This window comes from Rhipicephalus microplus, chromosome X (assembly GCF_043290135.1).
Source record: "Rhipicephalus microplus isolate Deutch F79 chromosome X, USDA_Rmic, whole genome shotgun sequence".
Taxonomy (NCBI): Eukaryota; Metazoa; Arthropoda; class Arachnida; order Ixodida; family Ixodidae; genus Rhipicephalus; species Rhipicephalus microplus.
The window spans coordinates 271,074,177-271,089,063 of record NC_134710.1 but is presented as its reverse complement, the minus strand read 5'-3'; the positions used below and the strand labels follow the sequence as shown (position 1 = coordinate 271,089,063).

The window sequence follows — 14,887 nt, the reverse complement described above, 5'->3', positions numbered from 1 at the left end:
CTTGACGAGGGCAAACAGAAGGAGCACGGCACCAGTACACTTTGTTCCTTCTGTCCAGGCTCATCAAGTGCACACTGTTCTTGCCTTGTTATGATGCCTTTAGATGACATGAGAGTGTTTACGAGCTGCCAGCTTGTAAAGTTCATAATAAGGTGAGACTTCACTGGGCAACAAGTTTGTTACACTTGTCACCACGGCCATTAGTGCTGCTGGCTAGCAGTCCCATTATTACACATACATAGATAGCCAAGAAATTGGATGAGGGCACAGCTACCACTGTTGTACAATTTGTTCTTCATCACACATCCATGTAATTCCAAAGTTGTAAGTTTGTATACCAGTGACAACAAGTTTTAATGTCCACTTTAGTTCAACATTATTTTACAATTACTATATTTAGATTACAAACTAGACAGCATACCCCCTATGCTTTCCTTGGCATCATTCTCTGTTTGCTTTATTTGGCTAAGTCTGACAAAGGCTGCCCTTATGCAGACATGCCCCCTTGTCAAAACACTGGCTTCAGCAACATTTCCTAATTGATTCCAAACCTCCAAATACCCTGCACCTCCATCTCGCATGAATTTTATTCTCTTTACCCACCTAACAAACTAAAACTATTAAAGTAACTTTCTTAATTGCATAGCAAACTGCACAAATTACCTTATCTACAGGTTGTCATTCTGCACCAAAGTGTAACACACGTGACACCGTGATTTATATGATAGAGCACTTTTTAAAGTCAAGAATATGGGAGAATTCTGCTTGGCCAAGAATGACATCGACTAAAAAAAACACAGCACTGACCAAAGTAAAAAGATATTTCTTAATAGATGTTTCGGCTCCCACACAAGAGCCTAGCTCACAATCAAGCATCCTTTAAAAGTTTTTAATTGAGTAGGCACTGCGTTATTTTCATCCAAATCACTTTTTTTCTTTTTATTGCTGATGGCAAATTAAAGAAAAAGAGTATGTGTTCTATGGTAGTAGCGTTTCATGGCCCATTCAGTCAAAAGTTGTTATATATAGAGTCAAACCATTTTATAGGAGGCACTGATGCAAGAAACAAATGGATGTAAGAGACACCAGTGTGCCTACATTTGAAAAGATGATGAGAAAATGCATATGTGGTACCTTGCTTATAAGAGACACCTCGCATGAACAAGAACTGCTTCCTAATGAATGTCTCTTACAAAGGCATTCAACAGTACTGCACAAAAAGTTCACACTCAGCATCTTATCATCGAAGTGAGTGGTAGGGAACACTGAACCAGGTTGGCCCACCAAAACGTTAGAGGCGAGAACAAGTGCTGCCATACCAGCTAGAGCAAGATTGACAATGTTCATCACAGCCATTAAATCCTGTTTACATTAGCCCTTATATAAAACACGCAATCTGCCTACAATGAATAAATTATTCCATTTTTCAGTGGAACTTACTCATTTGTATAAGTGACCAGCTCAGTTGTGTTAGCAATTGTCATGTAAAAAACAGCAAAAATGGGAAAACAGAAAATGCAATGTGTGTCGACTTTTGCACTATGTTCAGCAATGTTTCATTCTTACAAATAGGTGGTAGCCCAAGAGCAAACTATTTGGGAGTGCTTTCAATGTTTAACTGAATTAAGCATGCTTCAAAAAACAAAAAACACAGGCCCACCTTGAGAAGCTCACTAGCCTCACGAAGCGAAGACACTTCTGATTCGAGAGCTGCAATTCGCTCCTTGGCAGAATCAAGCTCAGTTTTCAGTGATACATCTGCTGCTGCCGCCACAATTGTTTCGGAGGATAGTGCACTGGCAGCCTCCTTTGTTTGGCTCGCCTTTTCTGCCTTCAAGGTTTCCTGCAACAAGTAGTGGGAGGAGTGCAGTCAAGGCAAATATGAAGGAGTACAGTGTTAAATGCGCACATGAAACCATTGCTGCAACAAGGTAAGACCACCGAAGTTAAGAAATAGCCAGAGGCGAAGAAATTCAAGAGACCAAGAGAAAAAGTTTCAGTAAAGGGATTGTGAAGCACCCCTTGGGCTTTGTGAACAAAAATTTTCTATCGACAGCAAACACCGTTACGAACAGCTGAGCCAAATTGTGTACTCATGTGTGGTATGTAGAGTTTACACACAAAATCTGAAGTTGCCACTTCTTCAATTTGCTTCTTTCATTTTCTTGTGCTGCCTTGTGCTGTTTTGGTAGACACCGGCCCATTTGTTTTTGCCAGAAGCAAGCCACTAAGATGAAGAGACGTGTGACGCCTTTTTCTCTAGGGGAAGGGTGCATACATCAAAGCATTGTGATAAAGATGGTTTGCCACACAGAGTGCAGTCCTCACTCTTCTCAAAACTGGTGGTGGCTGCTATATATTGTCATTAAGCAGATTTCTACTAATAGCCAAGAGCTGACATAGATCAAGAGTCTGGAACAGGTGGGCTTGTTGCTATTTATTTGATAGTTTAACAATAGTAGTAATTAAAGAAAACGGCAGAAAGGGGAAGATGGAAGCTTGCTATGAAAAAATCTGTAAACAGGGGTTGTGCCGAGCAGAATGGTTCGACAAGCGGACTTGTCTTCCAGAAGTTCCTCAGTTCTGTTCTAGCCTTGAGTAAGACTAGTCCGCCTGTCGGAACGTCGGCTCGACACGATCCCTGTTTACAGATTTTTTCATTAATAGTTGCCGACGTTTATGCACTTCCAGAGACCGTTGTCTGCTGAACTCAGTGCGCAAGTTCGAATAAATATTCCACCTTTGTGCCTTGTTTCTTTAGAGTTCAAATGTCATAAGTGGCCTCAAACCTTACAAAGCCTGTGAGAAATGCCAAGTTCCAACATTCTACGCGGATTTTGCATAGACTACACCCATGTTGTTTCAAACACTTCATGCCACGGTTGGTCACTCGTTTTTTACAGCGCTTGCTAAAGCAGTACTCACCAATGCATGTCGTTCTTTCCAAAACCACCGGTACGCTTGCTTTCTCTTTTACGTGCTTCTCAAGCAAGATATATTCCCAGACATTAGTTGGAGTTTGATTAACGGAACTCGCTTGACAATGCACTATCTAGAATTCGCTACTATCGCTCGGTCAAGCTGATGCAGGACAGTGCTGGTGCATACCATGCACTCGGCAAAGCTCAGCAAATATGCCGCAATCAAGCATTCTTGTGCTGCTTAGTTACCATTAAGCACAGAGTGTTTCTGGTGTAGCACTCTATAGTGTGCTTAAATTACACAGTGGCGACCATAGCGAACACGAGAATTAAACCAGAAGTGAGCGAACGTGTTAAAAAAAAAGAAGCAAAAATGAAAAATAAGAGAAGGTCCATGGCAAGTGTTGACATAACATCTTGCCCCTTCATCATCCCCGCTACATAGTTTGCAGCGTGCTGATAGAGACAAAAGAAGAAAAAAGCATTCTAAGCATGCAACAAATCCCTGTAACATGGGCCATACTCGACGGATTGAAACATTTTTTATGGCAATCAATTTGCCAGGCAATAAACTTCTGTATTAATGTTATTTAATGATTATTTAGAAAACTGAAAAAAGTGCTTCAGGGCCCTAATAAACATATAGCAGGAGACATTGAAATGCATGTACAGAAAAGGAAAAAAAAAGTACTCATAACATTATTGGCATGGCAAGTTTTGTTATTTAGAAAATGTCTGAAAAAGAAAAGTACAAAAGGATGATGTATTAGACCTAAGCCAGCAGCACAAATCCTACTAAATCACTGTGCTAAATAGAGAGCAGCTGAGTATTTGAGAATTAATAAGACCTAACTTATCTGCCTCGTCAATAAATAAAAAGGCATGAGAGGCCATGCTATTTCAACTTTCAGACATTATGAAACATTTAAATGTCTTCATAATATGTATACTGAGAATATTTCATGACTAAAATTGAAGGTGGTAAAATGTAATTAAGTTTTAATGACATACTGTATTTGGACAGCATTTATTAGAAAGCTGCAAGACTATACTCCGGTTCACTAGATAAATTGAAGTTGAAGCTTAGTACAGAATGAGAATACTATCTTTGATTTGAAATTAACAGCACCAATACAGAACACGCCCAACAAAGAAAATAAATGACACACACGAACGCTATCAACTCCTTTATTCCTTATTTGTAAATGCATTCATCTGAATACCGTTTCTTGTTTTCGCGTATCTGATTCCCCTTTTTTGTCACTGTTTTACTTGTCCAAACTTTTTTGTTGTGTACGCATGCGTGGAAAAGTTGACTTGGGCATAAATATGCATTAACAAATGAAAGAATAAAGGAGTTGACAGTCAGCACTCATGTGTGTCTGATTTCTTTGTGGAGCATGTTCTGTGTTTGTGCTGTAAATTTTAATTCAGAGATATGTACCAACTATGCCTAAAAAAAGTTTTATTGAAGTTACTAGTACCGTATTTACCCGCCTAATGAATTTTTCTAAAAAAATCGGGGTGCGTTTATGATGTGGAGAAAATTTCATGAAAACTTTTTCTTTATGAGCAAAAAAAAATGCGGTAATGCAAAAAAAGTTAGGTCGCTCAGCTTCTTTGTGTAGCACTTCACTCGTCTTCAGTGATTGAAGGCACTATATTCTGCAAGCTGTTCCCGCGCCGCCCGTGCACACCATAAAAGCATTTTGCTGCCAACTTTTCTCGCAATGGTTTAACCGCAACAGTGGTATTTGCTGTGATCTCAAGGGGCGCCTAGAAGCGTGCGCTATGACGCCACGATGCATCGCACGACGATCGCGCCGCCGCCGTTGACATTGTAGCAAGTAACCAACGTTACAGCAGGCTACCACCAAAGCATCAAAACAAACCGTCGAAAACAAGATTAATGACGAAATACAGCAGTTGCCTCACTTGCAACCAAAGCAAGATTCAGGGACCATGTTGCGGAAATAGTCACGATATTTTCTGGGCGACAAGCGATTTCTTTCTGGTTTTCCAGAAACCTGAGGCGCGGTGGCAACGAATGACCCCTTGAGACAGCTTTAGCGACAGCAAAGATTGTCGTCGTTATTCGAAAATTGCGTGCATGTGGTTGGGCCTTAAATTTTTGTGTTTGCAGGAAGCGACTGTCGGCTGGCACGGGCAGTTTCGTGACCTTCGCTCGCTGTGTGCTTGTCAGCTGCGAAGTCTCTATACTCACACCATTCGTGAACCCCGCTGTGGCACACAGATATTAAAAAAAGATTGGGCCACGCATAGATAGAAAGAAAAACTATACGGCGCGTGGCAGCGGGCAAGGGGAGTGAGGGAGTGAGTCGAGGTGGTGAAGGGGGGTCTGCATAATTAATAAAAAAACGGAAGAAATCCAACGGGCAAGGAGGCGCCAGGTGTCTGTTAAAAGGACTACAGCGAACGAATGTAGGGGGTGCGTTCATTATGAGAGTGCGTTCATTACGCGAATAAATACAATATCTTCGAAGCTAAGTACAGAACACTATATTAGGGTTTACAAAAGTGCATCACTTTGTCGAAAAGCACCTTTCCTTGCATGCTTTGCCTTTGTAGTTGATCTTTAGTGCCACAAAAACTTGTCCTTCAATGTAACAATATCAGATACTAAATCAATAAGCAGTCTAAAAGCCTCACCAGTTCCTGCAACACCCGCTCGTGCTGTTTTCGAAGGTCATCGAGCTCTCTCTTGGTCTGGTCTAGCTCAGGGCTGGGGCTCTTGCTATCCCCATGGCCACCACCAGCTGCCACTAGAAAAAAGTTTTTTTTTTAGCTGCTTAGCCAGCTTGCTAATATTATAAAACTTTACAGCTGTATTAGTAGCATCATTTTGTTTGGTCAATAACAGTGGCTTATTGCTAAATACCACACACATGCACGCTTGCTAGCTGCCACAGCCAAAAAAAAAATTAAAAATGCAAGCTGGGAACATAACCAAATGCTGTAGCAATGATTCAACATTGGCGAATATTAAAGTAAAACCTGCTGCAAAACTTACTGCTTCGCAAAACTCGTCTTGACTGAACATTGTAAGAACCCTCTCTACATTTTTTGAAACCATGGTACCATATTGGCTAAGTTTTTTTTACGATGCAAAATTTTGTACCTTAGTAGAGTATTGACGAAAAATTGTGCATCTTGTTGTTTCCATAGCCTCAAGCAGCCAATGAGGCACTTATCATGGCTCAAGTCCTTCTTTTCTCAAGTAAACAATAATTAATTATTATGAGACTTTTTTTTTAGCACACAGTCACAGTTTAAGTTTCAGACAGTACTGAGAAAGGCAGTACCAGGGAGGCTTTATTGTAAGCAAAGCTGTCCACGCGATAACTAAACACAGCAACTCACATGCCACACTCACAGTAGAGAGCACACACAACGGTCATGGCAGTCAACACAAATTCTTGACGTAAGTAGTTCTAGGTTCATATTACATTTCTGGCGATGTTGCGAGGTGTTCTGGGCTATATTCGCTGTTCCTATCTTGTAATTTAAAAAGTATGACCAGGCTGGAGTCTGCAAGACACTCCTTAATGGCGCCACACAAGTGGCGCCATAAGGAGTGTCTTGTGCGGCCCTTGTGGCGCCACACAAGGGCCGCGGGGAACCTCTCACGCAAGGCGAGCAAGCGCTGCACATCTATGGCTTTCTCACCCCTGAGGAAGAAACCTGCCTGGCTTCGAAACGCCAGGTTTCTGAATACAATTTTTGGCTTGAGTTTTCTAATTACCTCAGGATATATTATGAATGCATAACTACCTCCATGGCACCATCTCAGCCTTGCACAAATCAACATACTCCTTAGAGCGGCGGTAACCACATTTGTGTACGCAACGTGCTCATGCTAAATGTGCCAACTTGTTGCTAAAAGAGAGCAAGACATTGATGATTGGATGAACTGAACGTTTTGAATTTTGCATAGTCAGTATGCTTTGACTCAACTCCAGTGTGGTGCGTATAACCGAAACCGATCACTTTGTGAATTCACTGTGGTTTGACACATCGCTCAAGGTGCCGCACTCCATGACCAATGTCAAAGGTACTACTTATCTTTTTGCCAAAACAAATACAACTAAAAACTACTTGTGCACACACAATTGAAGCCTATGATTTCTTTTATTTCATGTCGAAATAGAATGCGACTACAGAAAAATCAAATATATAATTAAATACTATTTAGAATTACTATTGTCTGAAACTCGCACAAAATAATACAATGCTTCTACAATATTGAGTGCCTTGGAATTATGCTATGTGAATTTGGCATATTCATCAACATAAAATCACAATTCATGCTTGAAGGGTAAATACTGCAACACTCTTACCAAATATGGGATTGCTTTAAGTACATCTGTCACATGAATGCCTTCTTTTCAGCTGCTTTTGGCAATTTACTGTAACTTGGTACACAGAATGTGAATTAGCCAAGAGCTACAGTTGACTTACTAAGTGGTGCGAAAATTGAAACGATCAAGCAAGTCACCCTAATTTTTATACTTATTGCTGAGAAGCACTTACCAACTCTAAAATATGTATGATGTTCTCTCATTCTAAGTCCATCATTATTATAGGCAGTTTTTCGTGCCACAAAGGGTACAGTGTCCATAGAATTAAGCCCAATAGTTGCTAAAGATACAATGTGTCCATCATGATGATGATGATGATGATGATGATGATTGATGTTTTGTGGTGCAAGGGCCATTTCACGGCCAAAGAGCGCCAGTTCATCTTACTAAAGATATGGACAATGATTGTGATAAGCGGCTGTATAAAGGCCATAAAATTCCTCCCGGTAAGACGGGTAAAAACATACAAGTAATAAAATCATGACCATGCCGTGAAAGGTGTGTGTGGTGTGAATAGATGACAAAAGTCGGTGATAATAAAAAACAATGATGGACATGTATGGCATTAGCACAAGTGCCTCAGTCGTTCATACCCTTGCGTCCAAGGGCCGCGAGGCAACTGCTTCGTTGAGTGTAGCCACCGCAGCGAAAACCTCTCTGGAGAGGTCGTGCTACGGAATGCCCGGGTATATTGCCGCATGTTGTTAGGCACCTACCGAAGTCTTGCGCCGCTTCCTGCTCTTATGAATTCTGCCACACCAACTGACAAGCCAAACGCACCAAGCTAAACGTGCCGTGCAACACTGGCTGCACGTGTCACCACACCACGCGCTGGAAAAAGAACGCTGGCGGTTTTTCGAGCAGCAGCTCGAGGCGAGATGCAAGAGAAGAAGTTGACGAGGTTTTCACTAGCGAGCTTACAACCTTTGTGTACTTAGTTGACGGGCACAAGTTCGCCATTAATAAATAGCTGTTTTAGCTTCCGGCGCTTTATTTGTTCGTAACAAACTGGTGGAGGTGCGGGGTATGATTCCAAGCCCATCTCAGGATAGGGAACATAGCCCAGAACCCAGAAGATTGGAGCCAGCGCTGTTGACTCCCGTACACCGTCGTCGCCTACGTGGTGAGCAGCCCGAGTTTGGTGCCCTCTTCGATTCTTCGAGACCAGTGGAGGACGTAAGTTCCGGAGTCCCTGCAATGGCCACCCAAGCGACTTCATTTCCATCTCATATCGTCATAGACCCGCCCCGCATACCAGAGGTATTTTACGGTGATATTTTCGAGGATTCCGAGGATTAGCTCGACGGTTTCGAACGCGTTGACAGGCTGAACGGTTGGAAGGAAGACAGGAAGCTTTGCTACGTCTACGTGGCACTGCAAGATTCTGCGCGTACGTGGTTTGAAAACCACGAAGCGTCCTTATTGTCGTGGGACGACTTTCGAAGAGAGTTTCTTGCTACGTACCCAAACACGGACCGCAAAAAAAAGGCAGAGGCCGTTCTTCAGATGCGAAACCAACGGGACAATTACAGCACCGCCATGTACATTGAAGACATGTCCCGACTGTTCCGCCGGGCCGACCCGAACATGGCTGAGGAAAAGAAATTGCGGCACCTGATGCGTGGAGTGAAGGAGGAGCTTTTTGCAGGCCTGGTGCGTAATCCATCCCGTTCTCTTGCCGAGTTCAGATCAGAGGCAACAATGATAGAAAAGACCCTGCAGCAGCGCGCGCGTCAATACAACAGGGACGTAAGCGTCTCATCTGTTAGCGCGGCATCGACAACCCTCACGAGTAACATTTACCTCTTGCGTGAAATGGTGAGGGCTGTCGTAAGGGAAGAACTTCAGAAAATACAAATGACTCAAGCTCATCCAGCGATGTCCTCATTTGCCGACGTTGTGCGCGAAGAAGTGCGGCAAGCAGTTCTTCAACAACAACCTCAGGTACTACAGCGTGCACAACCGGAGCCTCCGCCTCAGTTGTCGTACGCGCAAGTTGTACGACAGGACCTCGGACGCATGAATCGGACGGCTGCGACTGCTGTGATGCCCCCGACGTTTTCTCCGAGTACGCCGCTACCAATACCAGAAGCAAGACCACGTAAGAGCGATGTATGGCGCACTGTAGACCGGCGGCCCCTTTGCTACCACTGCAGATAAGCCGGTCACCTTTACCGGGCGTGCCAGTATCGTCAGGCAGGACTGCGTGGTTTTCCAGCCAATGCACCATGCCCACGAAACGGTGAACGGCCATACGAAATCGAAGAATACTTGTCTTCACGCTATTCACCTCAAGACACGCAACAACGGGAGTTGCGTTCGACAGCACCGATGCGCTATCGGTCGCCGAGTCCTCGTCCGTCATCAAATCTCCAAAGATCACGTTCACCTAGCCCGCGGCAAAACTAGAGCCAGCGACCTCTGAAGGTGAGGCCGCTGATATACTGACAACTGAAGACCCTCCATTGTTAGCCTGACACGACGGTAACAGTTACGCAACGACGGACAAGTGCAGTAGTAGCGACGTTACCTCCGAGATATTAGTCACGATCAACGACGTCGAGGCCATTGCGCTAATAGACACTGGTGCAGACTATTCCGTTGTCAGTAATGCTCTTGCAAAGAAGCTTAAGAAGGTGATGACTGAATGGACCGGACCTCAGATACGTACCGCTGGAGGGCACTTAGTTAGTCCTGTGGGGTTATGCACCGCAAGGATAGGAATAAGAGGATTTGTGTATGTCGGCAGCTTTGTTGTGCTTCCCGAGTGCTCCCGGGAACTGATTATAGGCTGGACTTTTTGCAAACAAACAATGCAGTCATCGACTTGCAAGAGTCCCAGGTTTCGTTTTCTACGGAGAATGCCGTCGCCTTCTGTCATGCGGAGAAACCAATCGTTCTACCTCTCCGCATTGTGGACGAAGATGTAACCGTGCCGCCACGTTCCAGTGTGACCGTTCTTGTGAGGAGTGAAGTGACTGTAATGGATTAGCGGACGGAAACATCGGACTGCTACTAGAAAAAGGACTATGCGTGCCAAGAGGCCTGGTGAGCCTTCATGATGGATGAGCGTATGTCCTAATAACTAACTTTCGAAATGAGCTGCAGCATGTTGCGAAGGGAACATCCATAGCATCGCTGCATGAGTACGTGCAGGTCTCAGATGTTTGCACTCTTGATAAAGCTTCAAAGACAGTAGATAACGTACTCTAGTCAGTAGACATTGACAGAGAGCTCTCGTGATCTCAGAAGCAACAGATTGCTGACCTTATCAGAGAGTTCGCCGAGTGCTTCTCCACCTCGTTGAAAGTCGGACGTACTCCCATCGCAAAGCACCGTATCGTGGTCGAAGAACACGTGAGACCTGTGCATCAGTGCCCATACCAAGTCGCGCCAAAAGAAAGGGAAGCCATCAAGAACCAAGTGCAGGAAATGCTCAACGATGATGTAATTCAGCCATCCAACAGTCCGTGGGCATCACCGGTAGTGCTAGTCAAAAAGAACAACCCTGCGGTTTTGCGTTGACTACAGAAAGCTGAACCAAGTCACAAAGCATGACGTTTACCCACTTCCATGGATCGATGATGCCTTGGATAAGTTACGCAATGCTCACTTTTTTTCATCATTGGACTTAAAAAGTGGATATTGGCAGATCGAGGTGGACGAACGAGATCGCGAGAAGACGGCATTTGTGACCCCAGACGGACTATACGAGTTCAAAGTGCTCCCTTTCGGTTTGTGCTCTGCTCCCGCTACCTTCCAGAGGATGATGGACACTGTGCTCTCCGGACTCAAGTGGCAATCGTGTCTCGTCTACCTCGACGATGTAGTGGTTTTTTCTTCTACCTTCGAGCAGCACATCCACCGACTGAGAATGGTACTGGATGCCATTCGCGTGGCAGCACTGACCATCAAACCGGAAAAGTGTCACTTTGGATTTCGTCAGCTTCGGTTCCTCGGGCACATAGTTAGTGCGGGAGGCGTCCGCCCAGACCCAGAAAAGATTGCAGCAGTTGAAAATTTTCCGAAACCGCAAGAGAAAAAGGCCGTCAGACGATTCCTGGGACTATGTGCCTACTACAGACGCTTTGTTGAAAACTTTGCTAAGGTCGCTGAGCTTTTGACACGGCTAACGAAAGAAAGTGTACCATTCTCTTGGAGGGAAGAACAAGAAGTGGCTTTCTCAAAGTTGCGACGCCGTTTGCAGTCTCCTCCAATACTTGCCCATTTTGACGAAGAAGCCGATACAGACATACATACCGACTCGAGTAACGTTGGTCTCGGTGCCATCCTCGTTCAGTGGCAGAATGAAGAAGAAAAGGTCATTGCTTACGCGAGCCACACTCTATCGAATGCTGAGTCCGATTACTCAGCGACAGAGAAAGAGTGTCTCGCAGTTATATGGGCCATCAGCAAGTTTCGCCCATACCTCTAAGGCAGACCGTTTCGAGCAATCAGTGATCATCAATCATTGTGTTGGCTGGCAAACATCAAGGACCCTTCAGGAAGACTTGCTAGATGGAGCCTGCGTCTGCAGGAACATGACATCACTGTGGTCTACAAGTCCGGTCTCAAGCACAATGACGCGGATTGCCTATCTCGCGCACCTGTCGAGTCTCCATCATCTGACCAAGAACAAGACATCCTATTTCTTGGAGTTCTGAATGTGTCGGAGATGGCTCGTCTTCAGCGAATGGACCCGGAACTATGCCCGCTTATCCAATACTTGGAGGGTCACCAAATTAAGATACCACGAGTTTTCATCCGTGGTTTGACATCCTATGTCCTCCGGAACGACGTCCTATACAAGCGCAACTTCGTAAACAGAGGTGAGACGTTTCTGCTTTTTGCACCATCATCACTGCGAGCAGAAATCTTAGAAGCGTGTCATTACGACCCATCGGCTGGCCATATGGGTAGTAGTCGCACTTTGGCCAGAATTCGCCGGAAGTATTATTGGCCGAAATTAAGGGATTCGGTGCACCATTATGTTAAGTCATGCCGGGATCGCCAAAGACGCAAAATACCACCATCGAAACCAGCGGGTCTGTTGCAACCAATAGAGCCACCACAAGGGCCATTTCAGCAAGTAGGAATGGATTAGCTTGGTCCATTTCCTCTCTCTTCATTGGGAAAGCGCTGGATTGTTGTAGCAACAGACTACATGACTCGATATGCTGAGACATCACCTCTCGCGAATGGAACGGCGAACGAAGTAGCCCAGTTTTTCGTCACTCAGATTGTACTACGACATGGCGCACCGCAGGTTGTCATTACAGACAAAGGAACAGCATTTACTGCCCGTTTGATGCAGTCTGTTATGAAGCTCACCCACACTGACCATAGAAGGACTACAGCATACCATTCGCAAACAAACGGAGTAACCGAAAGGCTCAATAGAACTCTCGCCAACATGATCTCGATGTATGTGGACGTTGAGCACCAGACATGGGACAGTATTTTGCCTTATGCTACATTTGTGTACAATACCGCAGTACAAGAAACGACACACTTCACGCCATTTCAACTTGTTTATGGTCGGACGGTCACAACGACCTTAGACGCGATGTTACCTGTCAACGATTCGAATGAGAGTGACCCACCCATCAGCGACTACATAGAAAGGGCAGAAGAGGCACGGCAATTGGCAAGACATCGTATCATTTTGCAACAAGGCTCCGACGCAAGTCACTATAATCTGAAGCGGAGAGACGTACCGTACAACCTCGGAGACAAAGTGTGGGTGTGGACGCCTATACGCGCACCTGGCCTATCGAAAAAACTGATGCGGCGCTATTTCGGCCCTCACAAAGTACTTCGCCAGTTAGGCACGCTAAACTACGAAGTAATTCCTGAAGGGCAAGTGTACTCAACTCGACGCAGGAATCGCCCAGAAGTCATACATGTAGTACGAATGAAACCGTACTACGAAAGGCACTGAACGAGACAACTGATAAATGTGCTCAAACATCAGATAAATACTCCTTTACAAAACTGTTTGACGTCAGCGTACGCATCGGGACGATGCGTTTCGGGAGGCGGACTAATGCCGCATGTTGTTAGGCACCTACCGAAGTCTTGCGCCGCTTCCTGCTCTTATGAATTTTGCCACACCAACTGACAAGCCAAACGTGCCAAGCTAAACACGCCATGCAACGCTGGCTGCACATGTCACCACACCACGCGCTGGAAAAAGAATGCTGGCAGTTTTTCGAGGAGAAGCTCGAGGTGAGACGCAAGAGAAGATCTTGACGAGGTTTTCCCTAGCGAGCTCACAACCTTTGTGTATTTAGTTGACGGGCACAAGTTCGCCATTAATAAATAGCTGTTTTAGCTTCCGGCACTGTATTTGTTCGTTACAATATGATATGAAAACTACGAATTTCTTTTAAAAACGCTAACAATGATTAATGACTAAAAAGTGGTTCCCTACCGACGAACATTGCAGGGTGTAAAGGTATATGTTGTCCGTAGGGTAATGGAAAGCGTTGTTTTCTTAGAGTTTCTTACTGTTTGCACTGAATGAAAATGTGAAGAACTGTCAGTGCTTCACCACACCTGTCACACAATGGTGGATTGCCCCCGGACAAAAGATATGTGTGTGTCGTGTATGTGTGTCCTATCCTGAGCCTCGTTAGTATTACCTCTGTATGACGCGATTTCGATACTGGCGGCCAATGGCTAAAGTGTGGCTTAATAATGTGTATTTCGTTTTGTGTGTGTCTATCCCACTTGCTCTGCCAGTAGTCCCTGAGCATTCGTTTGAGAGACGGCTTCAGATCAAGGGCCGGGATTGATATGGGTGTAGTGACAGTGCTTTCGTGGACGGATGAAGCAAGCCGATCCGCCATCACGTTGCCTTGGATCTCATGGTGCCCTGGCACCCAGCACACTACAACATGTTGTTTGAGTGTGTAGAGTGTGCATAAAATGGAGTAATGTGAGACGAAGACAGGGTTTTTTTGTTTTTTAAGGGTTTGCAGAGCTGTTACCACACTGAGGGAGTCCGTATAAATTACTGCTTATTGTATTTGTAATTGTTTGATGTGTTTAGCTGCCACAAGTATCGCGTAAGCTTCCGCTGTGAAGATACTTGTGCCTGGATGTAGAGGGCCAGCATCCGAAAAGGATGGGCCGACAGCAGCAAAGGACACAGAGGAGTTAGATTTCGAGGCATCTGTAAAGAACACAGCACGTGTGTATTTGTGTTGAAGTCCCAGGAAGTATGTTTGGATATGGGCAATAGGCGCATGTTTTGTAACTTCTAGGAAAGACACATCGCAGTCTATAGTCTGCCACTGCCACGGTGGCGGGTATGCTACAGGAGCCATTAAACTGTGTTCAAGTGACACTCCAGTTTCCCCAGCTAGACCCTTCAGACGAACTGAGAAGGGCTGCCTCATCGAAGGCCTGTTTTGAAAAAGAATGGAGCTCGACAAATCATTAACAGTAGGGTATTCGGGGTGCTTCTTGTCTGCTTTCACCTTAAAGAAATATACAAAGGACATGTAAGTTCTCTGCAGATGAAGCGACCATTCATTTGACTCAACGTAAAGGCTTTCTACGGGGCTGGTGCGAAAAGCACCC

At 44.8% G+C, this 14,887-nt stretch overlaps 1 protein-coding gene across 2 annotated transcripts in view; it reads right to left on the bottom strand.

Moving 5' to 3' along the window:
• p115 (General vesicular transport factor p115) overlaps nt 1–14,887 on the bottom strand; it is a 61,289-nt gene that overhangs the window by 9,204 nt on the left and 37,198 nt on the right. For both annotated transcript variants that reach the window (XM_037414027.2, XM_037414028.2), the window contains exons 16-17: nt 5,592–5,704; nt 1,661–1,843 (exon numbers count right to left, since the gene is read on the bottom strand). In XM_037414027.2, the coding sequence (XP_037269924.1) occupies nt 1,661–1,843; nt 5,592–5,704 (296 nt within the window). The remainder of the gene's footprint in view (nt 1–1,660; nt 1,844–5,591; nt 5,705–14,887) is intronic.